The sequence below is a fragment of the Osmerus mordax genome, chromosome 6 (assembly GCF_038355195.1).
Source record: "Osmerus mordax isolate fOsmMor3 chromosome 6, fOsmMor3.pri, whole genome shotgun sequence".
NCBI classification, from domain to species: Eukaryota; Metazoa; Chordata; class Actinopteri; order Osmeriformes; family Osmeridae; genus Osmerus; species Osmerus mordax.
The window spans coordinates 1,886,084-1,909,402 of NC_090055.1; the positions used below are offsets into that span (position 1 = coordinate 1,886,084).

Sequence of the window (23,319 nt, forward strand, 5' to 3'; positions counted from 1 at the left end):
ACTTGATTTATCTGATAAGAGTTCTGGGTAATTAATTAGAAACTCAAGTTATCCAAACCTTACTTCAGCAGTCTCAATTCATTAGAAGATAAAAAATGAAACAAAGCTCACCCCTCGCACATTTTTGACAATGAGAGAGCGGAGAAAGAAAGGAGGCGGAGAGGAATACATTCTCTCCCTTTATTCCCTCGTTTAGCAGACGCTCCTAAGGTTGGCCGCTGATTGCTTTTGTCTATCTTCTCTTCCTGTCTCTGCAGAGAACTAACCCCGTGTCTACGAGGACCGATAGAAGATAGCGGCTCAAATAGGAGATGGGATTCGATTCCTGATCTAGCACAGTGGATCTGGTCTCAAGCACACACGCGCACACACACACCATGAAACAACAGAGCCACCACGGGGACACTTTGAGCGCGCTCGCAGCAACACAGTATCACAAACAAAAACTCCACCGCTCCACGGAGACCACTGCAGGCCCATCTAATGAGCTCAAATCAGGGAAGAAATGCGCTTTGATTGACGCCTGCGTTCCCCGCTTGTAATTATTTCTCAAACCAAGACGACGCCACAATCCACCCCCAAAAAATCTCATTTCCAGGGGTTAGCGTGCATGACAAAAATGTCATCATGGCCAAAATGGCTCCAAGCGGTGACAACCTTTCCCAGGGAAAATGATATTTTTCCAATCCGGCGGAAGGCGGATCGTGTCACACTCGTTAAAGACTTGATAGCAGGTCTTTAATATTCACCGTCTTAATTAGGACCGCAGTTAATTTCATTAAATTCTTTGGCTGCTAAATGAAGCAGATTATGAGACATCTTTTATTGCGAAGCGTGAAATTACAGCCTGCCCGCTGCCAATGGCAGGGCGAAACTAATGAATTACAGGGTAAATAACACCCGAATTAACCATCCAATTTAACTCCTTACAAAGCATTCCGCTCGGGGGGGGGGGGGGGGGAGTGACTGTCAAACCAGCCTGCCCCGTGCTTGTTTCCCCCCTCCACAACAGCCAATTACAACCATGATACTAATCAGGCCCCTCGACAACGGGACGTGCATGTGTCTCGATGCGTTTGAAACCCGGACGCGAGGCCCGAAGTGACAGTTGGGAGGGGAGTGAGTCGACGACCGACCGACCGTCCCGGAAAACGTATGACAAATAATACAGAGAAAGTGTGTTGAAACTTTTAAAACACTTAAACTCTCTGGTCCATGGATTATTAGCGTGTTAGAGAGTGAGTAGGAATAGAAATGTTGTCCGCACACTTGATTGGAGCTCTCCAATGATCCCAGGTGTCTGGGTGTCAGCTGACCCAGTCGCCCCAAAACCAAGTCTACACTGATGCAGTCTGAAAACCAAGAGGGGTGACAGGTTCAGCTGGGGGGGTTCTCTCTCCTTCCTGTTGGAGCGGAGATGAAAGGTGGAGGGGATTTCTCTAATGACAAGACTGCTCTCAGATCAGCATCAATCGGCTACTCCTTCTTGGGGGGAGGGGGGGGGGGGGGGGGGGGGGGGGGGGGGGGGGGGGGGGGGGGGGGGGGGGGGGGGGGGGGGGGGGGGGGGGGGGGGGGGGGGAGGGAACTCACTCTCCGCTCTCCGAAAAGTCCTCCTCACCTCTCCCCTCTCCCTCACCACCCACATCCTCCGTGCCCCGCTGGCCAGCACGGCGGAGCAAATTAATTTGTTCGAATGTTGCTTTTCAAAGTGCCTCCGTCAGGCGCTTGACAGAGACATGCGCGAGCCTCTCTCTCCTCCGGTAATTACCGGCTAATTTAGCAGCGCGGAGCAGATGTCGAAGGAGCCCGAGCCGTAAACAGGGTCTGTAAACAAAGCTGGCGATGGGGCCCACGCATCCGCTCACCCCCCCTCCCCCCCCCCCCACCCCACCCTTTCGGGAAAAAAACTCCACCAGCGACCAATCAGGCACCTTAAAAAAAAAAAAAAGAAGAAGAAAAGTTTTGCTGCATCCTGACAAAACAACCGCGGCCACTGCCCTCCCACTGAACCTGTTCGTAAAACAAAGAGAGCCCAGTCAAATACAGCCTCGCTGTTGTGGAGGTGGAGCGGAGCGGGCGGGTGACGAGCCAACCCCAGGCCCCCCCCCCCCCCCCCCCCCGCCGGTACTCCAGAGGAACCGGGTTCCACCGGGGGGCCGTGTATGTAGAGAACACGGGCCCCCGGCGCGAGTCAGCAGGCGACATGACCGACTTCATTCCGCCCACACACACACACACACAACACAGTGACTGAGTGTGTGTGTGTGTGTGTGTGGGGCCGAGGGAGTTGGGGGAAACTGGACCTCTGGGCTTTGGGGCTGCCTAATTGCTGCAGAGTGGGAGTACGCCCCATCCTCATTATAGGCAGTCAGTCCTGTCTGCAGACCCAGTGTGCGTGGCCGGGCTGCCTGCCTGCTGCTTTAATGAGCTCCTGGCCCTAATGAAGGCTCTTCTCCTCACTAAGCCTGCATGGAGACCGAGGGCAGTGGACCACCATCACCTTGAGAGGGGGAGTGTAGCAGTAACCACCCAGCAATGAGATTATGGCCCGACGTGAACAAAAACGATGCTAGGAAGGAAATGTGAAAGCCGGCTTCGAAAGAAGCCCGTCGAACGAGGCCCTTGCCTCGCGCGTTCATCCAGACCGACCTCTGCTGCCGCGCGCCGCGTCGAGCCGCGCGCTCTCCCCACCGACGACTCAAGAAACATCATCGTCGCGGCGTGATTAATTGGCCGACAATTACAACCATACCTTCAAGGAACGAGGCGCGAGGCTAACGCTAACTGACTCTGACATCTGCCAAAGTGATTAGCGGGCGCCCGTTCCTCTCCAGCACTGCAGAGGAACCAGGGAAGACATAATATGTGGGGGAGGGGAGGAGGTGTGTGTGTGTGTGTGGGGGGGGGGGCAGTGTATCAGGGAACAAGCCCCCACCTAGCCTCCCCACCTAGCCCTCCTCACCTAGCCTCCCCACCTAGCCTCCCCACCTAGCCTCCCACCTAGCCTCCTCAACTAGCCTCCTCACCTAGCCTCCTCACCTAGCCTCCTCAACTAGCCTCCTCACCTAGCCTCCCCACCTAGCCTCCTCACCTAGCCTCCCCACCTAGCCTCCCCACCTAGCCTCCTCACCTAGCCTCCCCAGGAGAACAGAAGCGTGTGGCGCTGGGAGTATTCGGGGATGTGTTCGGCCGGGTGGTGGTCCATGCTGGCGACAAAGGCGAGCTGTCGTGCTCGAGAGGGTCAGGAGTCAGTTAAAGGCACGCCATCTTTATAATGAGAGTGTAAACAAAAAGTGCTAATGGAATGCAGGTAGCTAGTGGTCATCGTCCCTCCCGCACAAACACACGCAGACACAAACAGTGTAAGCTGAGTGCTAATGGGATACAGGTATCTACATCTACATCTCGAACACGCTCTCGTTCTCACCCCACATGCACGCACATGCACACGCACACACACACGGAGTGTCTAATTAGGGAGCAGGTCTGCCGGCCGGCGAGCCTGCTGCCGACCCTGAGGCAGGGGGAGAGATGGAGAGAGACGCGCAGGGGGAGAGATGGAGAGAGACGCGCAGGGGGAGAGATGGAGAGAGACGCGCTCCGGTTTGCGAAAAGGAAAGACCACAGGGAATGATCAAATCAATTAGCATCCAGCTCCAAAAAGGGAAGCTCTGGCCCTCTGGCTGGGAGCCGCTTGCCTGTTCCGCTTTATTATGGTCTGGCGTCGTCGTTACGGTGACGCCCTGGTGGACAGCAGGCTAACCTGGCGATGTGTCGGAGATAGGCTGTACTGGAGGTGCAGTTTCAACCCTTTGCGGATGATAGTCCGGCCAGGTTCAAGTGTGGATTTGAATGAGGGATGATGGAGAATGCTTGGCAAACGGGAGAGAACACTCTGTTGACTCCCTCTGGGACGCTCTGTCTATGAGGACAATGCGTCTATGTCTAACTGGAGTCCTCACAAGGCTCCAATCTGCCACTGCTACACACACAGGATATGTTAGCAATCTGCGCTCCGGCATTGCTAATTCACCTCAGTCATCGTCCTAGCATGTTAGACAAACAAAGTTCACCACACATTTAATTTACGACATCATTCACACAGATCATCTCTCTGTCTCTGTCTGTCTCTGTCTGTCTCTGTCTGTCTCTGTCTGTCTCTGTCTGTCTCTGTCTGTCTGTCTCTGTCTGTCTGTCTCTGTCTGTCTGTCTCTGTCTGTCTGTCTCTGTCTGTCTGTCTGTCTCTGTCTGTCTGTCTCTGTCTGTCTGTCTGTCTCTGTCTGTCTCTGTCTGTCTCTGTCTGTCTCTGTCTGTCTCTGTCTGTCTCTGTCTGTCTCTGTCATCGTGTACCGAGGCCGTTCACAACTCCAACGTGGCGGTCGGAGGATGCTGCCAACATAGGGGACAACACGTTTCCGAAAGCTGACGTTGTTTTGAACTGAAACAGAGGCACTACCCAGGCAAGGCTAGCAGCACTAAGGAGTCTTATCAGGAGGACCGGAGGAGATGAAGGTGAATACATCCAAAGTCCTGTTTGATTCCAGCAAGGGGAGGCGTCATTTTTTTATTTATTTTTTTAAAGGGGATGAAAACGCTTCAAAAGTAAACATGAAGACCTGCGACAATTACGGGGCTGTCTGCTGTGAGAGCTCTGCAGGGGCCTCCTGCCGCAGCTGAGAAGACAGCAGGGGCCCGTGTTTGGTAGTCGGGCTGAGTGGCCCCCTCTCCGGGGCTGGGAACCGCTCCCCGCCAGCTCCGGCGGCGCGCTAACTAGCCGCCCTAGCGAGCTCCTTGTGAAAGGCGGCCCTAATCAGAGATGCAATTTGTTCATTAGGAGATTACAAACGAGGACGCCGCGACGACATGAGAGGGCGCGATTAGCGCCCGCTAATTGCCTGATTTTGCTCACGCTCGAGTGGCGGCGGCGCAGGAGATGCCCTCTCCTCAGCTTCTCCTCCCCCCCTCCTCCGCCCCCCCCCCCCCCCACCCTCCTTGTTCGTTCGTTAAAGACTTGTTTGCGGCAAATTGAGGCCAACTCAAACATTTCGGTCCCCGATCACAGTGGGAGGAGGGAAGGTGGGGTGGGGGCTCTGCGTTGTTTCCATACTTTCAGTGCCCCCCCCCCCTCTCCCCATTCCCTGCCAATGCCCCAATCAAAGCGCCCGGGCTGCATACAGGAAGGGGAATAAAACGATGGCTTGAAAGAAAAAGAAAGAAGAAGAGAAAAAAAAGAGAAAGAGTGAGAGAAAGGAGAGCGAGGTCCATATGCCAGCCGGCAGGCTACACTTCATTAGGGTCTTCAGCCACCCCTCCATCTCCCCCCTGCCGCCACCTCTCTCTCTCTCCCCCTCTCTCTATCTCTCTCGGAGAGAGAGAGCGGCAGGGGGAGATGGAGGGGTGGGGGTGGATAAAGAGGGATAGAGAGCAGGCGAGAACGAAATCCCTTCCCACTCCTTATCCTAATGATCTCATTTCATACCCGGGAGAACCCGGAGTCTAATTGATGTCAAGTGTGTGCTTTCGCTGTTAATCAAGGCGGAGGCATCAAACGCAAGGGGGAACCTGAGCGTGTTCTGAGCCTCATGCTTGATCATCCACCCCCCTCCCCCCCCCCTCCCCCTCCCCCTCGGTCGCGCCCCACCCCTAATGACGTCCCGTCGCCACAGAGTGGCCGGGCCGGGGACCCGAGCCTACCTGCTTAATTGGGATAGCGCGCCCGCTTCCAATGCTGTCTGCTCGGCCCTCCAGACCTTTCTTGTCCTTGTCGGGCTCGCTGGCCTTCCGGGACTGTGGGGGGGACAAGGAAGGATGGGGGGGGGGGGGGGGGACAAGATAAATATGGACATCAGGGTGCTTTGCTGTATGGAACCGATAGTAACAGTAGAAGCGAGGGATACGAGAGCTGCGAAGTTGGTGACGGTGTGTCAGATCTGCACTCGGGAGGTGAAACGGGGAAACTTCTAAAACTGTTCCCGAGAGCCGGTTAGCATGGTCCTCCTGAGGCGTGTCGCCTTTCATTTAAATAGCTGTCACAGTTTGGTGTGTGGTGAACAGGGGGGGTTGAGGCTGGGTGAGGGTACGGGGCGAGGCCTGTGTGTGTGTGTGTGGGGGGGGGGGGGGGGGGGCTCACGGTGAACAGGTTGGAGCGGCGCTTGGACTGCTTGCGGACGGGCGTGGGGGTGTTGGTGGCCTGGGGCACGTCGATGCGCAGCTCCTTCTGGCTGGTGCTGGGGGTGGAGGGCACCGACGACGAGTAGTCACTCAGGCTGCCTCCCCCGTTACTGGTCTGCAGGGGGCGACAGAGAGGGACGGAGCAGAGCAGGAGAGAGAGACAGAGGGAGAGAGAGAGAGGGAGAGAGAGAAGGAGAGAGAGTGAGGGAGAGAAAGAGAGGGAGAGAGAGAGAGAGAGAGAGAGAGAGAGTAAGAGAGAGAAAGAGAGAGAGGGAGTAGAAAGAAAGAGGGAAAATGAGAGAGAGAGGGAGAGTAAGAGAGAGACAGTGAGAAAGGGGTCATGTTTATAATAACTAAAGGTTCAAATGGCAAAGAAGAGAGAGTCCAGCTCCCTGTATCAAGATGATTCCCTGACGGCCGACCACCCCACCATCACCTCAGCGGCATCCAGACAGGATGATGCAGTAAGTGGGGGTGATTCGGGGCTGAGGGGCCGAAAACAAACATGGCCCTCGAGGGACGAGCTCAGTTTTAGAGACAAGCTGACCGATGAGCTTTTAATGAGGAATCAATGATCGGGGCTGAGTGTTGTGGATCGAAGTGGACCTGGTAAATGCTCCGTGTATGGAATCTGATGCTGAGTGGGTGTCTGGTGGCACAACACTGACTAATCTGTGTGTGTGTGTGTGTGAGGGAGTGTATTTGTGTGAGAACTTATTCATACAGTTTGTACAGTATATCTTGTTTTACGTGGAGGCGTATCTACGTAGTGTGTCCCTATCTCTGTGTGTGTGTGTGTGTGTGACCCACCTGGCTGATGTGCACGGCAGACACCTGTGTGGAGCACACTGAGGAGTGGCTGGGGGAGTTGGGGAGGGACTTGCAGGGACCAATAGACAACTGCTGCTTCTTCCTGCTCGCCACAACCTTCTGAGCCACTGAAACAGAGAGAGAGAGAGTGAGGGTGAGACAGGTAGGAGAGAGAGAGAGAGAGAGAGGGTGAGAGAGAGAGCGGGTGAGAGAGAGAAAGAGAGACAGAGACAGTGAGAGAGAGCGTGAGAGAGAGAGACAGAGAGAAAGGGGTCATGTTTATAATAACTAAAGGTTCAAATGGCAAAGAACAGAGAGTATCAAGATGATGAGTGAGACACAGAGGGGGGAGAGAGAAAGAGAGGGGGGGGGGGGAGAGATAGAGAACCTGGTGCCAGACAGATGCCAACATTAAGCATCCTTCCTGGGCAGTAAATACTCAACCACTCAGCCCATAATAAGAACTAGATCTGCTAGTCATTCTGCTGTTAATCTGTTTGACTACAACCCCCCCCCCCCTTCCCTCCCCCCAGCACACTGGTTACCAGCAAACAGCTCAGACTGTTATTTATGATTGTGGTCATGATTTGTGAGTGTATAACAGAGAGTGTTGGTGTGGTGAGCGGGCAGAGGCCTCCAGGGCTGCTGCTCTCAGAGCCGTCTGAAAGGGCAGAGTCAATCAATGGGGCCGCTCACAGCCCCGCCATCGATCCCCACGCCCTGGGCCCCCTGGACCAATTGGAGAAGGGTATTCAAATGGTCTGCCGTCTCCGTGGCGATCGGGGGTCATTGATTTACATGTCTGAAGTGGAGTGGGGAAGGGGGGTGGGCTAAGGAGGTAATCTGCTCTAATGTTGATTTCTCTAGAAGTGGAGGTAGGGAGGGGATGTGAGATCATTAACATGCACAAATCCTGTACACACACACACACACACACACACACACACACACACATACTACTGTACATACACACACACACACTGTACACACACTCCTGTACACACTCACACTCCTGTACACACTCACACTCCTGTACACACTCACACTCCTGTACACACTCCTGTACACACTCACACTCCTGTACACCTCAACACATCCTGTAAACTCCCAAACTTTATGAAAAAGAGAACAAAGCTATTTCAAACTCCCTTAAACTTCAACTCACCACTAGGAGACCCCCGTGCGCTGCTCGGCTGGCCAGCTGTCCGTGCTGGCCAGGAGAGGGTTAACTGCGTCAGGCTGATCAGGCACACTCCATTATCCCAGTCCCAATAAACACGGCCAGGTCTCATTTGGTTGGAGATGAAGCCATTGTTTTAATTGGGGCCGTTAAAAGGCTGGGGTTTTAATGAGGAGCCAGTCATAAACATTTACCTTCAGGTGAGAGGGCTGCGCCAAGGGCAGCGGGGGAACTTGCTCCTTGATATAAAGCACCGAGGTCCAATTCAGGCATCAACACAACACTGGTGGTTGGGGGGGGGGGTGTTTACCACACAGTATCCCGTGTGGTGTACCGTGTGTTTACCACACGGTACTCACATCAAATGTCCCAGTCCAACGCTCTGGCTCCTGCCTCCAGAACACGATGACCCCGTGTCTTTGTGACGCTCCTCTAGGCGCTAGGGAACATGGGAAGGGGCCGCCCGGGGCCAGCCCCATGTATGACACCTGTCCACACATGCGTACACAGCCAAGCCCCGCTGTATATTACTTTAAGTGTTAAGAACAGTTATGATAAGGCCGTGTTAAATATTTAAACTGCGCGGCTAATGCAATTTAACTTTGCCCATCAATCTCACTCCCCCCGCTCCGAGAGGCTGCCATTTATTCTAATGGAAAAGTCTCCCGTTTGATCAGATTTACGACAGGCCGACGCTCCTGTGCCGGACGAGAGAGGGAGGGGGGGAGGGAGGGGGAGATGGAGAGGGGCAGGGAGATAGAGAGAGACATTGGCGCTGCGGCCAAAGCGGAATCACTTGGTCCGGTAACACCGTCCGCACGTTAATGTCAATAGAGGACGCCTCGGTAACCCGTCGTCGTGTGATCGGATGATACCATTGTTCCTCTGCTATCTGAAAAGGGAGGGGGGTGGGGGGAGGAGGGGGGTGTGAAGCGGAGAGGAGAGGAGAGGGGAGTAGACAGCTAACCTTTTCCCTTTCTGGGATACCCAGCTGGACAGACACGTGACACACTGGAGGAGCAGGCAGGGATATGGAGAGGGTGAGGTAGAAAGCAGGGGCAGGTATAGACCATCACAAGCCATAGTCATCATGTGTTCAGGACAGGCCACTCCGACTAGATAACAGCTGAGCTGGGAGACCATGACAGAGCACGAGAGGCAGGGGGTATAGAGAGAGAGATGGAGAAAGGTACAGAAAGAGGGAGAGACAAAGAGAGAGAGAATGACACAGAGACGTGAGAGAGAGAGAGGGAGGGAGAGAGGGAGAGGGAGAGGGAGAGAGAGAGAGAGAGAGAGAGGGAGAGAGAGAAACAGTGTGTCCTGGAGAGTTTATTATGGTGCTGTCAGGTCGCTTAGCCGCGGCGTGCCCATAAATATGAACTAATGAGTCCGAGGGAGAAGCGTGTGAGAGCAGGCGCGGGGCGGCGCAGAGCGTGGAGCCCGCCAGGGAGCTGGGAGAAAAGGTCACAGTTGTACCTCACTTACAAGCCAGTAATTAAACCATCCTCAAGACCCGCTCTGCTCCCCCCCCCCCCCCCCCCCCCTCAGGGCTTCACGTAACCAGAGAGAGGGGCCCCTGCCATGGACACACAGTCGCTCACAGACCCCCCCCCCCCCCCCCCCCCACAAGGTCACACACACAAAAACAAACAAAAACCCACACAAGGCACATCAATCGACGAAACACACGCACGCTCCCTCGCAGACACACAAACACGGATCAAAGAGGAGGGAGACATGTTTGAGTCTGTGCCCTGCACCACACACACACACACAGCAGCCGGGAGGCCCCCGAGGGCCCCCAGGAACACTGATCTAGTCAGACAGGCCCTTAGTTTTGTTATCAAAACAATCCCCGGCTAATTTATCTTAATAACCGCCCAGATCCTGCCTCTGTGAAGACACAGCAACCAGGGCCTTGAATGATCTTGGCTCCATGTAATCCCGACTGATAAACAAGAATGCCTCGCATTAAAATAAAAAAAAAGAGAGACGTTGCTAAACTAAACGGGAACGTTTACGATGGCGGCGGCAGCCAGCGAGCCGGGTTATAGCTGTGTGGTGGTGCCAGCCGTCGCAAAACGTTACGACAGGCCCCTCTGTCGCCGTCATCCCAGGGAGCATCTGGGCTCTACCCGCTGCCCTCCGCCTCCCTGACTGTGGCACTCGGGTCCTTTTCCCCGAAACGCGGCGACGTTCATTCGGTTCTCCTGGTGTTCTCGCTCGAGTTTGGAAGCGAGGCCGGTGACAGAACGCGGAGCAGCCTGGTGAGGTCTACTTCCCGTCGCGGCGCCCCCCCGACTGGGAACGCCACGCCGCAAACTACACGCCGGCTAATTACGCCAATAAAAGTATATGACAGTGACAATACCCTTAATCAGTGTTCCCTTGGCGGGAGATGCGTTTCGACTCGCTGTGGGTGTGCGAGCGTGCGTGCGGACATTAGCGCTAGCACCTCTGACAGGGGGGTGGGTCGGAGGGACAGGGCGCTAGGACAGCGGTCTTCTCAGCTCGTTAGCGTGCGCTAACGAAGGGCCGGCGTCCCTCGCTCTGACACGGGGGCGGCGGCGGCGGCGCGCATGTCACTGTAATTAGGATAATTAAATTAGCGCTCTGATGGACGAGGGGCCAGGGTGCTGTCAGGACCCCTTCCCATGAACCCACCCCCCCATCGCTCATCCAGACAGGCCGACCGGGCCTGCAAGACCTTCCCCACCACCACCACCAACACACACACACACACACACACAGAAATAGAGAAAGAAGTTAAGAGAAAAAGAGGGAGAAAAGAAGTCTGGGTCCAATTGTATTCCAGAGTGGACATCACCACAAGGATTTACAATTCTTATTCTACCTCCTCAGTGTAAAATTCGGCCTAAACAAGCGAGCGCACACTCGAACCTTGACATCGGGAGCGTTCGGTCATTAGACGGCCCCCCCCCCCCCGTGAAGCGTCCTCCCATGCAGAGCCCGGCTCCAGAGGCGCGCTACGCGCCGCACCACACTTGACCCTGACCAAAAAACAAACGGTCCCTCCTCGTTTGGCCTCCTCATCAACTTCCTCTCCATCACATGCAAATCAGGAGCGGGGGCCAATTATTTTTAATGGCTAATGTTCTGGTCAGTCATGCGACGGGATCTCTTTTATCCATGTGCATCCTGATGGAGCTCACTGGCTCCGTTTGATTTGATTTACGACATGCACTCCACGGGCATTTTATGATTATTTTTTGGGTCCGAGTTACTGCATGTTGAACTAGCTCCGTTTGGAATCACGTCAAATTAGTACAAATCAGCATTTATGCGTGGAACGGGCCAGTGCTGTCAGTGAAAATATACCCATTTAAGTGTGTGTGTTCGACGTGCAGTCAGTAATTATGTTTCGCTGTATATGACTGAAATCAATACAGACTTGTATCAAGTGGAACCCTGGAATATGCACGGACTGACAACTAAAAATCAATGGACGTAATGCGTTTATGAATGATTTCCGTTTCATAAAAATGCAGTTTTCGTCTCCCATCGACTGGCCCGGCCGTTCCTCTTGCGATAAATTGAGAATGGGGACGGAACGCGCGGTCGAGAACACTTTCATTTACATTTGTGTTTTAACAAGCCATTTGTCTGGGTGAGAGCGACTCAACCTTCCGTCGGATGACTAATCTTCTTCATTAAGACAGGCTCAGCTCCCAGCTTACACACAACGCATGTCATCGCTACGGCCGCGTTCTGGACAAAGCCTGAATCCCCGGACCTCGACCTGTGATTGGCCGGCTCTGAGGCCCGCTCGGACACACACGGCCATCTGGACCAGGGGTGGGGGAGGGAGGGAGGGTCTGGCTGGGCCGCGCTGGCTCCAGGCCTGGACACTCACTTTCCGCAGCTTCTGCTCGAACTAAACCATCTCATACTGTGACGGGAACAAGGACACAGACAAAGAAGGTAGACACTTGTTCCTTTATCAAAGTGTGTGTGTGTGTGTGTGTGTGTGTGTGTGTGTGTGTGTGTGTGTGTGTGTGTGTGTGTGTGTGTGTGTGTGTGTGTGTGTGTGTGTGTGTGTGTGTGTGTGTGTGTGTGTGTGTGTGTGTGGAATAGAGAGAAGGAGAGGCAGCAGGAGGGGAGGGGTGCGAATTAGTGAGGGGGCTGAAATCATGCGATCGTCTCAGACCAATTCTTTTTGGGGAGCATGGCGACTGACCGTGGTTCTCCTTCACTGTGGTCAGGGGAGCCCACAGCCCCTGTGTGGTCATTACTAGAGTCCTCCGCTCCAAATTAAGGTCACGTTAAGTAGTAATTATGGCAGAACGCATTGCTTGGATGCAATGGGGGAGCTCATTTTTGGCAAACTTGACTGTGTGTGTGTGTGTGTGTGTCTGTGTGCGTGTGTGCGTGTAAATACACGAGTATAAACACACACTCGCACCTCTAGGCAGAAAAACTGCTGTCAAGGCGCGGCTCTGACACAAAACATTAAAATAATCATTTTCCCACTCATCAATGAATTCCACTGTAGTGGATAATTAAAAAGCGTGATTAATTGAGGATAATGAAATGAAAAATGCAAGGAGACAGTGTCACTGACAATAAAGAATTTCGCATTTTTCTTCCGTTCATGTACCGCAAATGATGGGGCTCGCTGTTACATTGACCTGCACCAACAAACACATACCACATTAGATACGCACGCACGCACGCACACACACACATCTAGTTTTCAGCCAACAGTGTATTAATTAAGAGGATAATAGCCCAGCATTTAGTGTGTAAATCTTCCTCCTGGGCCAACAGCAGTGGAGCAAACAGCAGCCAGCCTGGCTTCTCCCCACAGCTGGCCATGCCTGATGCACTCCTCTGCACTGAGCTCTCTCACACACACACACACACACACACACATTTGCACCTCTAAATAAGGACATGTGAGTACACACTAAGTACTCAAACTCTCTGACGACATCACCCTAACCCCAGAGCTTTGTGTGTGTGTGTGTGTGTGTGTGTGTGTGTGTGTGTGTGTGTGTGTGTGTGTGTGTGTGTGTGTGTGTGTGTGTGTGTGTGTGTGTGTGTGAGAGGAGGTCCAGGGAGGACCTGGGCAAACAGCCTTGTGCTCCAGCCGATTTCCCTGGAGAAGGAGCTGTGCTTTTCTGCAAAAACTCTGCCAACAAACCTGTTTACACTTGAAACCATCTATGATCATTTCGCCATCCCTTCTACAAGTAGTAAAAGTCACACAACATCCAGTGCTTGACTATTCATCTGAGACAGCAGGCCTTGGACTGCCCGTCGCTGACTCCTGCTCACGCACTGCCCTCTAGTGGTCAACACAAAGACAGCACCTACTCCCGGACCAGTCCCAAACAGCCGGCACAGCGCGAGTCCACGCTAAATGATTACGATTCATCACTTCGAGCAATCACCATAGCCAAACCTTTTTTTATTTATTTTTTCGAACACAAAACTTTTTACTTTCGTGATAGCTCCGTCCCCTCAACGCAACGGCGTAAACTTGATCGAATGGTGTGATGGATGAAACGAGATCAAACCTCGGGGTGAGAATGTGCTCCAGTGCTGCTGTGTGTCAGATATGAGGATGTCACTCCACTCTCTGGATGAAATAGAGGCGCAGGGCCCGGTAATTAACCACTGATTGCATGGCCATATATTTCTCTAATTACGGCCTTAACCCCCCCGCCTGCCAAACACGCTCCCCCCCCCTCCCTCCCCTGACACCCCCGGCTTCATTAATAACCTCGCTGCAGATTAATACGCTCCTGGGGGGGGAAAACATAACCAGAATTTACTATTTACTCTCAGATTTACTACCGCTGGTATGGAATAGTGTACGATAAGCAGTACTTTGATATTTACATTTAGTCATTTAGCAGACGCTCTTATCCAGAGCGACTTACAGTAAGTACAGACATTCCCCCCGAGGCAAGTAGGGTGAAGTGTCTTGCCCAAGGACACAACGTCAGTTGGCATGACCGGGAATCGAACTGGCAACCTTCGGATTACTAGCCCGATTCCCTCACCGCTCAGCCAACTGACTCCCAACTGATATCAACACATCCTGCCAGCGTACACCAGATCCCCAGGCTCTCAGGCTCGAGTTGCCATTAAGCAGAGCAGGGGGGGGGGGGTTCACTCTGTCATGAATTTGCTCTCCCAAGTTTGAGAATCCTCCATAACGTTTGACACACGCGATCGCTCCTATTCATCATCTGTCGGATAGATTAGTCAGGCCTGAAACTCGTCAGGCCAGCTAATGGCTGGCGCCGGGGCACTTGTGGCCCCTGGACTGGGACCTGGTACCTGGTGACTCATTCCCCTCCCTGTATTATAAAACTTAAGTACTGTTCCGTCGGGCTAAGTAGGTGAGAGGGTCCATTTGATACTTAATTGACACATGATTAAGACCGGGCCTAACGGCCGTCGTCAGGGGGAATGTCACCTTCCGAGGGTTTTTATTGGCTCCCCAGTGTCTTTATAAAGAAGTCAAGCGTTGCCTGGGAGTGACAGGGTGACGAGGGGAACACATAAGGATGTGGATTCAGCCACGTGAGCATTTCAAAAGAGGGTTCTTCAGTACTAACCGTTAACCATCACTACTCAACATGGCTAGAGTGGACTCTATTTTAACGTCAGTGGAACATTCTATACAAGCTAGTAATGCCTGTGGATGTCTATAGCTAGCCTACCACCTAAGCTCTGAGCTTAGGGGACCAGATCCTACACTCTTTATTGTATTTGGTTTATTCTAGTCATGTTTGAGTGGTCATCTTGATACTCAGATGTATCTGTGGTCCCTAGTGGAGGGGGAGGGGTCATCCTGATGTTCTGTCCTATCTGTGGTCCTTACCGTCCTGGAAGACTCGCTCCACGTTGAGGCCGTAGGTGGCGCACGTCTCGTAGTAGGTGCAGCGCTTCAGGTCGTTGGACAGCTTGCGCGCCCGCGTGTCATCGATGACCCGGGGGTTGGCCGAGCTGATGGCGTCTGAAGTCACAGACGACACATGCAGGGGTGAGTCGGGACAACACTCTGGCTCCCTCTAGTGTTCACACGCACACACGCACACACACCCAAACTCAAAGCGGTGGCAGTTTGCCGGCGAGAAACCATCGTGGTAGGGAATCAAGTTGTTTAATGTCACTCATTTTAACGGTGAATAGATTAAGCTCGTCTTTCTGGGTTTTCAGTCCATCAAAATACGGGTACCAAACTGCAGCACCTCTCCCATATCTAACTCTCTATGTACATGGCTGCAGCTACTACAGACGGACAGTAGGCGGCAGCAGTAACAAGGAAGTGGGCGCTGGCGGTGGAAGCATGTCATCGTACGACAAACGGACCCTTCTGATGCAGCGAAGCAGTGTTCCTACAGAGCCCCTGAGTCCGTCTGTCTGGGGGCTTTTCTCACCGCGTAACGCGTGTGTGTGTGTGTGTGTGTGTAGGAGTGAACATCTCACCTTGTGTTCCGACCAGAACCAGGGGAACCTCTGCAGTGTTGCGGTAGTTGGCCATGCGGCTGTAGTAGTGGTACACAGTCTGGAAGCTGATCTCATCCTCCAGGCTGAACACAAAGATGACCGCGTCCACCCACAGGGCAAACTGGGGGAAAAGAGAGAGGGGGGGGGGGGGAATCGAAATAATTGACAATATTATTTGCCGCTGAACAATGTCATCGGAAACCCACTGTACATGTAAGGAACCGAACGGGGCTGTGTGGGTGCAGTACTCACTTGGGCCTCCGGGGGGCCCCCTTCATCTCTGATGAGGAGCAGGTGGCTCTGGCCATCCACAACTATCTCCTTCTTAAAGCGCCCCCCTGCAGGAACAACAGACTGGCTGAGGCAGGGCAGAGGTTATGGGGGACAGGGGAGACGGGGGCGGTACACCTGATCACTTGAAACTAGGACCGGCCAAAATCCAGTCGGCCGAGAAAGACACTACACTTCTGTTGAAGTTTCAGTCAGTAAATCTGGAGCTTCATGAGTTAGGACAGCCAAGGTGACTGAAGATAAATCACAGGGCCCGGGGTGAAACATCCCAGGGCGCCGATGGTGATTGTGCAGGGGAAGGGTGTGTCTGACACACACTCACACACACACAGAGGTTAACTAATGATTGGTGTGGTGGAGTGACTTGACATCCAGATTCAGGATGAATTCAGATTCAGTCTACAAGGTGCAATAAATAAAGAAATAGCTAAATAAATAAAGACAGGGTCCTAACCAAGGAGCAAATCAAAATGAATGAACAAGATGGGGGGCTTAACGAAGGTCGAAAGAATGAAAAATAACGGAAGATGAGGAGGAGCCCGTGGAAGTGCTTTCAGGGGTGGGAGACTTGAGGAGTGTGTGCTACTCTGCTGGCCTTTGTGTTGGGACATCCGGACCAAGATGGGGGGGGGGGGTGATGACCACACACGGGTGGAATGAGAGCGATGCTGCTCGACAGGTAACCAGGCGCAGATGACAGACGGCGAATGTTTGGGGCGTGTGTGTATGTGTGTGTGTGTGTGTGTGTGTGCATCTCGTACATTCCAGGTGGTCATTCCTCGTTAAACACTAAACCCCACGTTGTCTGGAAGAAGGCGTGACCCTACCTCTATTAACAGACCGGCACACGTTTTAGAATGGAACCTTGTCTGAGGAGACCATTAACATCTAAATGGAACGCTAAGCTTGTCGGGCTAAAACACCAGGAACTTCTGTTCCCTTATGTCCTTTATCTGGAGATGAACTGTAAACTTTGACCTTGGCACAGCGCAAGGGGGGGAGGGGGGAGCGAGAAGGGAGAGCGAGAGCCAGAAAGAAAGAGAAAGCGAAGGAGCGAGGGGGAGAAGGGAAAAGCGAAGGGGGGAGGGTGCAAGGGGAGAGAGAGACAGAAAGACAGCGAACGAGGCAGAAAAGGGAAGAGCGCGGGGGGGGGCGGAGGGAGGGTGCAAGGGAATGGTCGACGAGAAGTCAGTCTGCTTCTTCCCATCTCCGTGGGTCGGAGGAGCCCTATTCCACTGACCTTGACCCTTTGACCTCTTAACCCCCCCCCCACGGCCATCTGCCCTCATGCAGCTGTAGTCTGAATAAGCAGAGCTGTATTAGACGGCAGCGTTGTTGCGTGTTCCTCCTATACTAGCTGATCATGCCTATGTATAGCTTTATGAAGCAGACCGAACAGAACAAGCTGTACTGAATCAGAGAGGCATGTGAATTTCACACGGCACTACCCTTCCTTTGGGATGTGCATGTGTGTGGGAGTGGGAGTGTGAGTGAGTGAGTGTGTGCGTTAAATGGACAACCAGCAGCAGACTGGTTGTCTGAGAGGCTCTCCTGAGCCAGAACGGTGTTTATGTGTGTGTGTGTGGGGGGGGCAAAGTGGCTTTTCCATAATGACATGGTGGCAGTTGGTGCCACTGTCATGGGGAGCAGGAAGAGGCGGGGCCAGGATCCGCGCCACAGAACGCTTCCCTCGGTTATTTATAAAACCCCCATCTTCTTTCGCCCCCCCCCCCCCCCTCCCCTCCCCTCCCCCCGTTCCAGCTGTGAAGTCGTGGAAGCGAGCCCACAGCAATCAGTCTGAGGGAGGGTGGAAGCAGCCACACACAGCCCACACTTTACACCGTGCCTCCAACCCACTTCCGCAACGACCCAAGACACACGTGCGCATGGGCACCCAGAACCCTCAGAAGGCCAACCCCAGGGTGGGTATTTTGGGTGCCTCGGCCCTATGGAAGAGAGAGAGACAGAGAGGGCCTCTCTGCTCAACTGCAAGGGAAGTCCATGCAAGGCCAAGCAACCATAAACTGTAGAATAAGGTCTAACATTATGGTGTATTTATACACGGACATGGAAACGGAAAAAGCATACTTGGATGTGGAAAATGTTTTCAGACACCATGGTGAGAGTGTCGGGTGTAGAGGGTGACCGGTCGCATCATTGATTCGGATGCATTGTGTCGTTTTTTCAGGCAGGGCCTTCCATGCTGAGTCAGCAGTGTGTGTGTGTGTGTGTGTGTGTGTGTGTGTGTGTGTGTGTGTGTGGGACAGCAGTAATGGACTGCAAAACACCGTGAGGGATGTGGGTGAAGAGTGGGCTAAAGCTAAAGAGGAAAGATGGCCAGTCTGAAGGGAATGAAGAGAGCTCTCCATGTAGCTACAGGCTAAAGGCTAACACAGTAACAGCTTGACTAGCCCCAGGTCCCGTGTTTGGCTCTCGCCGCGTGTGTTCAGTCAACACAAACAAAACATGTCAAACGAACCATATTGTTAAGCCTTGCTTCGGGGGCCACCCAATTCAAAGTTGCGCTGCGGAGCTAAATGTATTATCGTTGAGCTAGCGGGAGCGATTTTCAAGGAATCTGGGCTTTCATCAAGATGTAACTGTGTTGTGGTTAGTCCCATTCCCCTGGGGCATGAAGAGAAGAGAGAGGATAGAGAGGATAGTTACCTGCATCCACGTCGGCTAGTTACAAGTGCAGCCAAGATAAGAGAGAGAGAGAGGAAATAAAAGCAAATCAAAGGGTGCAGGCCAGTTATACATGCACACACAAGAGACACTGCACAAAGCCCCATCCAGAGAGAGTAGGAGAGAGCGAGCATGAGAGACACCGACACAGAGAGAGAGAGAGAGAGAGAGACCGACACAGAGAGAGAAAAAGAGAGGGAGCGAGACAGAACGAGAGAGAGCGAGAGCGAGCGCGAGCGCGAGAGAGAGAGAGAGAGAGAGAGAGAGAGAGAGAGAGAGAGAGAGAGAGAGAGAGAGAGAGAGAGAGAGAGAGCATTCATCCCAGGTCTGACAGACACAAGAGCAGAAGTGCTTCAGTGGCAGAGCGGTGCAAGAGGCTGTAAGAAGGAGTGGGTGTTACTGTGACATCATCATCATCATCATCATCATCATCATCATCATCATCATCAGTACTGTCATCCTACACCCTTTGTAGCTAAATAAAAGGAAACACACACTAGCTGTGTAACTGTGGTAAGGTTCCTGTAAGCTTCAGAATGACCACTGGTTTTTGGGTTAAAGGGGAACCTTGGAAAACAGAACATTGGGGTCCCAACGAACGCACACCTCACAAACTATTCAAGGGCCCCTGAAATTGGGCCCCAAAGAGAGGTGTAAGAAAGCAGCCATTCATAAGTTGGGGGAAACAAGACCCACTAGAAAAAGAGTCGATATTTTCTACCCTCTCAGTATTGGCCTGTCGCGTCATTCGTTTGAATGATCAAACCCATGCTCGGAGCAAATTGTTTTGAAAAACAAATAAGTGAATAACGTGAAGTTCCCAGCGGGTAATCCTCATTCATAAAGAGAGCCCAGGGTTCTGGTTAGCTGAGGGTCTGGAGACCAGTGCAGGCCTCCTGTCTGCAGCCCAGAATAGAGCTGGTTAGTGGCTTTGTGGCTCCACGGCCGCCAGGCCAGCCCCGGGAGAAAGAATGCACGACTCCAAATCAATCACCATGAGAATTCAAGAAGTGAGGTATTTTTAGCTACGGGGGATTTCAAAACAACGAGGCCCTATCAAACAAGCACCTCCCCCCCCCCCCCCCGTTTTATTGCTAGGCGGTTACACAACGCTATCAAGGGGCTGGGAGGGCAGATTTCTCGTCGGTGGAAACACTGCTTCCTAGATGGGAGGCGGTGCCAAGTATTTGGGAAGGATCAAAGATCGGGGGCCTTTGTTGTTTTTTAACCTCGCTAGGCATGCTGTTCTGCCCTAGGAAAGGCCGTATTGTGTTGTTCTTGGCAGGGCGCGTTATAATCTAGAGGCAAGGAAGCGAAAAACACCCCGGTGACATTAGTTCTGGGCTGTTCCCATCGCGGAGCCACCGGTATGCGGACTGAGCCCTGGGCCAGCGGTAATGGTCCCCTTCTAGGAAGGCTGCAGAGGCCTACAACTCAGACAATCATACTGTACACAGTAGACTACTGTTCCAGTCCCCCAGCTCTCCCCTTTACACCTTCCTCTCCTCGCCTCAACCCCTTCCTGGCCTGAGTGCTGATCTGACAAACTTGCCGGAAGGGGTGTGTGTGTGTGTGTGTGCGCGTGTGTGGGGGGGATACATGTTTACCCTTCACTGTGACTGAATCTTAGGAGATATATATATATATATATATGTATGTAACCGGCAAGTTTTCCACAGGCCTCGTGAGAGCGCTAGTAAAAAAAGTGCTGAAATATTAACACGGAGGCCTTTGAAAAGTAGGGCTTAGCCTGAGGAGTGTCCCATACGTGGGCGAGTTGGCAGGGAGCCCCTCGGAGGCCTCAATAATGGATGGGGAATATGGTCGTTTCCTCAGGGCTTGAGCTGTTGCTGACTAGACACGCTAACGCTACTGTAGATTTCGATCGCGACGTCGGGTTTTTTTCCCGCCCTTTCTCACCTGCTCTTCAACCACACAGGAGCAGGGTTCTTTCAGGCTTTTTCGACCCAGTTATGGCTCAGGAGGAGAGGAGAACAGAAACTGTGTGACTGTTGAGATTTGCCTCAGGCTTTGCTTCAGGACAGGCAGCATGACTACAACAGTTTGCTTTGGGGCCAAACATACGGTGAAGAATAGAAGACGAAAAAAAAAGCTAACTTGTTTACTGGCACGAACCAGACAGAAATAGCCTCAAAGCCACAGTCTGATTCCTCTGTGGTTGCTATGCTCATTTCTACCTTTGATAAATGCGTCAAAAGGGACTCAAAGCTCCTGAGATCACTTTTAACTACATACAAAGCTGTTTCAATAAACTTGATTACTTCCTAAGGGGCGATCATTTGGTTGTTGGGGACGATAGGGTGTTAAGGAGTTGAGCACCGCCCACATATGTTAATGCCTGAACCAGGAAACCCAACCACAGTAACACAGACCTAGTGGATAACCATCTAGAGGACCAAGTGGACAGCTACAAATATTTGAGTATTCTATTTGATAAACAGATTCGAATCCCATGTTGACGCTACCTATAAAAAAAGTCCAGCAAACTGTTAGCATTTCAACTGAGAGGAGGATTGTCTTTTACAGAGGTTTTATTGAATCAGTTTTTACCCTTTCGTATTACTGCGTGGTTTGGGAACTTATATATGTCCAATAAGAACTGACTTGGAAGGATTGTTAAAATGCCATGCAAGGTCTCAGCTCTTGAACATTTACAACCGGCAGGTCCATAGGAGGGCTAATGCTCCACTGGACTGCAAGGACCATACACTCCCGGGGGAGTGCGAGCTGCTGCCCTCAGCTTGTCTTCTCAGAACCACTATCTGGAGGACTAAGAGACTCCAAGTTTCCTTCATCCCAAGTGCTGTTGCAGTTCTTAATGGCAGATTAGTGCAAGGAATCTTGTACTTTGCTCATTTGCTTACTTGCACATTTCTACTTGCACTTGGTATCAATCTAAATGTTCTGGTAATTGCGCTATGGTTTTATTGTATTGATGTTCTCGTTAATGCCGTCATACGTATTCTGTTCTTTCTGCAAAATGATATCTCCCTTTTAGTACAATGACGATAACCTGGAACCTGGAGACAGATCAGGGGGAGGGGTCTCTGGGGTAGGGCGGGGCTTACCTTCAGGTGACTCCTCCTGTACGTAGGTCCCGGTCAGGTACCTGTGGACCAGGGCTGACTTCCCACTGGCCAGGTTACCCACAATACCCTGGGGGAGGAAGAGTGTCAGCTGGTTTCTAAGGAGACGTGACTGCATCACTACGCATGGTAGAGAGTTGTCAACATGCGCAAGCAGGAGGAAATGCCGCATTATGGAGGTGAACATCTTGTGCCAACTACAAATGTGTCCCTTTCTCTGCATGATCCTGCTGTGACACTGTCTGGTGACAGAATGCATCCACGAGTGGCTGATGGGGCACTAACGATGTTTTGGGGGTTTGTCGTTTTTGCTGCACTGTACTAGGCACTCCTGCCAACGAGACGATATTGTAATACTGTCGCTGAGGTACTGATATGTTATTACTGCACTGCAGCATTATTTTTTTATGTTGACCATACATTCAATTGGCTAGCTCCTGTTATCGAGATGCTGCTGTTGTATTCTTTTCACCTCGCCTGGTAGCTGAGATGTTTTAACATTGGCTGGTCAATACAGACTGTTCCTCAACTCTGACCACCGAAAAGTTGTAGAGCTCTGCACTTCTGACCCTTGACCTTCTGCTGTACTGTATGCACTGTGTACTAAGTGACAAAAACGTAAATGTCGTGTAAATGTTGTGTTTACATTTCTGAGATGTTTTCTGAGTTGTCCATCTTGCTGGGGTCCGTGTGTGTTTGTGGTGAGAGAATCAAATGATGTGTCTGTGTGTGTGTGTGTGTGTGTGTATAGTCATGTACCATTAAAAACTCACCACTTTAAGTTCTGGTACAGATCGACTCAGGGTCCATTCCTGGCTGTTCACAAAGGCGTCTGCAAGAGAAAAACAACTGTCAGTAAGGTATACTCACACACACACACACACACACACACACACACACACACACAAAGACTAACAAATGGACCCAAACAAGCGGATATACACACAGACACATACAAAAGGACACACACACACACACACGGCTGCTAGCCATAATTCAGCTGTACAACAAGGGCACCCCAATCTGTTCCTGCTCAGGAGCTCCTCATGGCTGACAGACCCCATGAAGGCTAGACTGACTGACGGACGGAGCAGGGGGAGAGGAGAGGGGGGAAGGGAGGAAGGCAGGCATGGAAAGACAGGCAGGGAGGAGAGGACGAGAGGATCTCATTAAGGATGACAGATGATTGACAGCCCGCTGGATGCTATCAAAGCAATAGCCTCCACGGTATGAGAGAAGATGTCTTCAGCGGAGCATGCCAGCGAGACACACATACAGTCGATCGATGGCATATTACGAAAACCGAACCACGACTATGTCAAGTCGCAAAGATATAGGCTTCCTTCAGCGCACGAGAGCCAGTACTTCGGGGTTACCAAAGGACAAAGGAAGGGGGGGCAGCTGGAAATACTGCGGTGCGGGCGAGCTTGTGCAGATCTATAAGCAGCCCCAGCGTGGAAGCCAGCGAGGCAGCGTGGAAGCCAGCGTGGAAGCCAGCGAGGCAGCATGGAGGCCAGCGAGGCAGCATGGAGGGCAGCGAGGCAGCATGGAGGCCAGCGAGGCAGCATGGAGGCCAGCGAGGCAGCATGG

General features: G+C 52.4%; 1 protein-coding gene across 1 annotated transcript in view; it reads right to left on the bottom strand.

Annotated features, from left to right (window-relative positions):
- Positions 1-3,130: 3,130 nt before the first annotated feature.
- LOC136943863 (arf-GAP with GTPase, ANK repeat and PH domain-containing protein 2-like) overlaps positions 3,131-23,319 on the bottom strand; it is a 37,074-nt gene continuing 16,885 nt past the window's right edge. The window contains exons 2-13 of the mRNA XM_067237346.1: positions 22,503-22,561; positions 21,712-21,799; positions 18,605-18,619; positions 15,899-15,984; positions 15,626-15,767; positions 15,018-15,152; positions 6,982-7,109; positions 6,131-6,286; positions 5,699-5,787; positions 4,843-4,943; positions 4,351-4,389; positions 3,131-3,231 (exon numbers count right to left, since the gene is read on the bottom strand). Of these exons, the coding sequence (XP_067093447.1) occupies positions 3,131-3,231; positions 4,351-4,389; positions 4,843-4,943; positions 5,699-5,787; positions 6,131-6,286; positions 6,982-7,109; positions 15,018-15,152; positions 15,626-15,767; positions 15,899-15,984; positions 18,605-18,619; positions 21,712-21,799; positions 22,503-22,561 (1,139 nt within the window). The remainder of the gene's footprint in view (positions 3,232-4,350; positions 4,390-4,842; positions 4,944-5,698; positions 5,788-6,130; positions 6,287-6,981; positions 7,110-15,017; positions 15,153-15,625; positions 15,768-15,898; positions 15,985-18,604; positions 18,620-21,711; positions 21,800-22,502; positions 22,562-23,319) is intronic.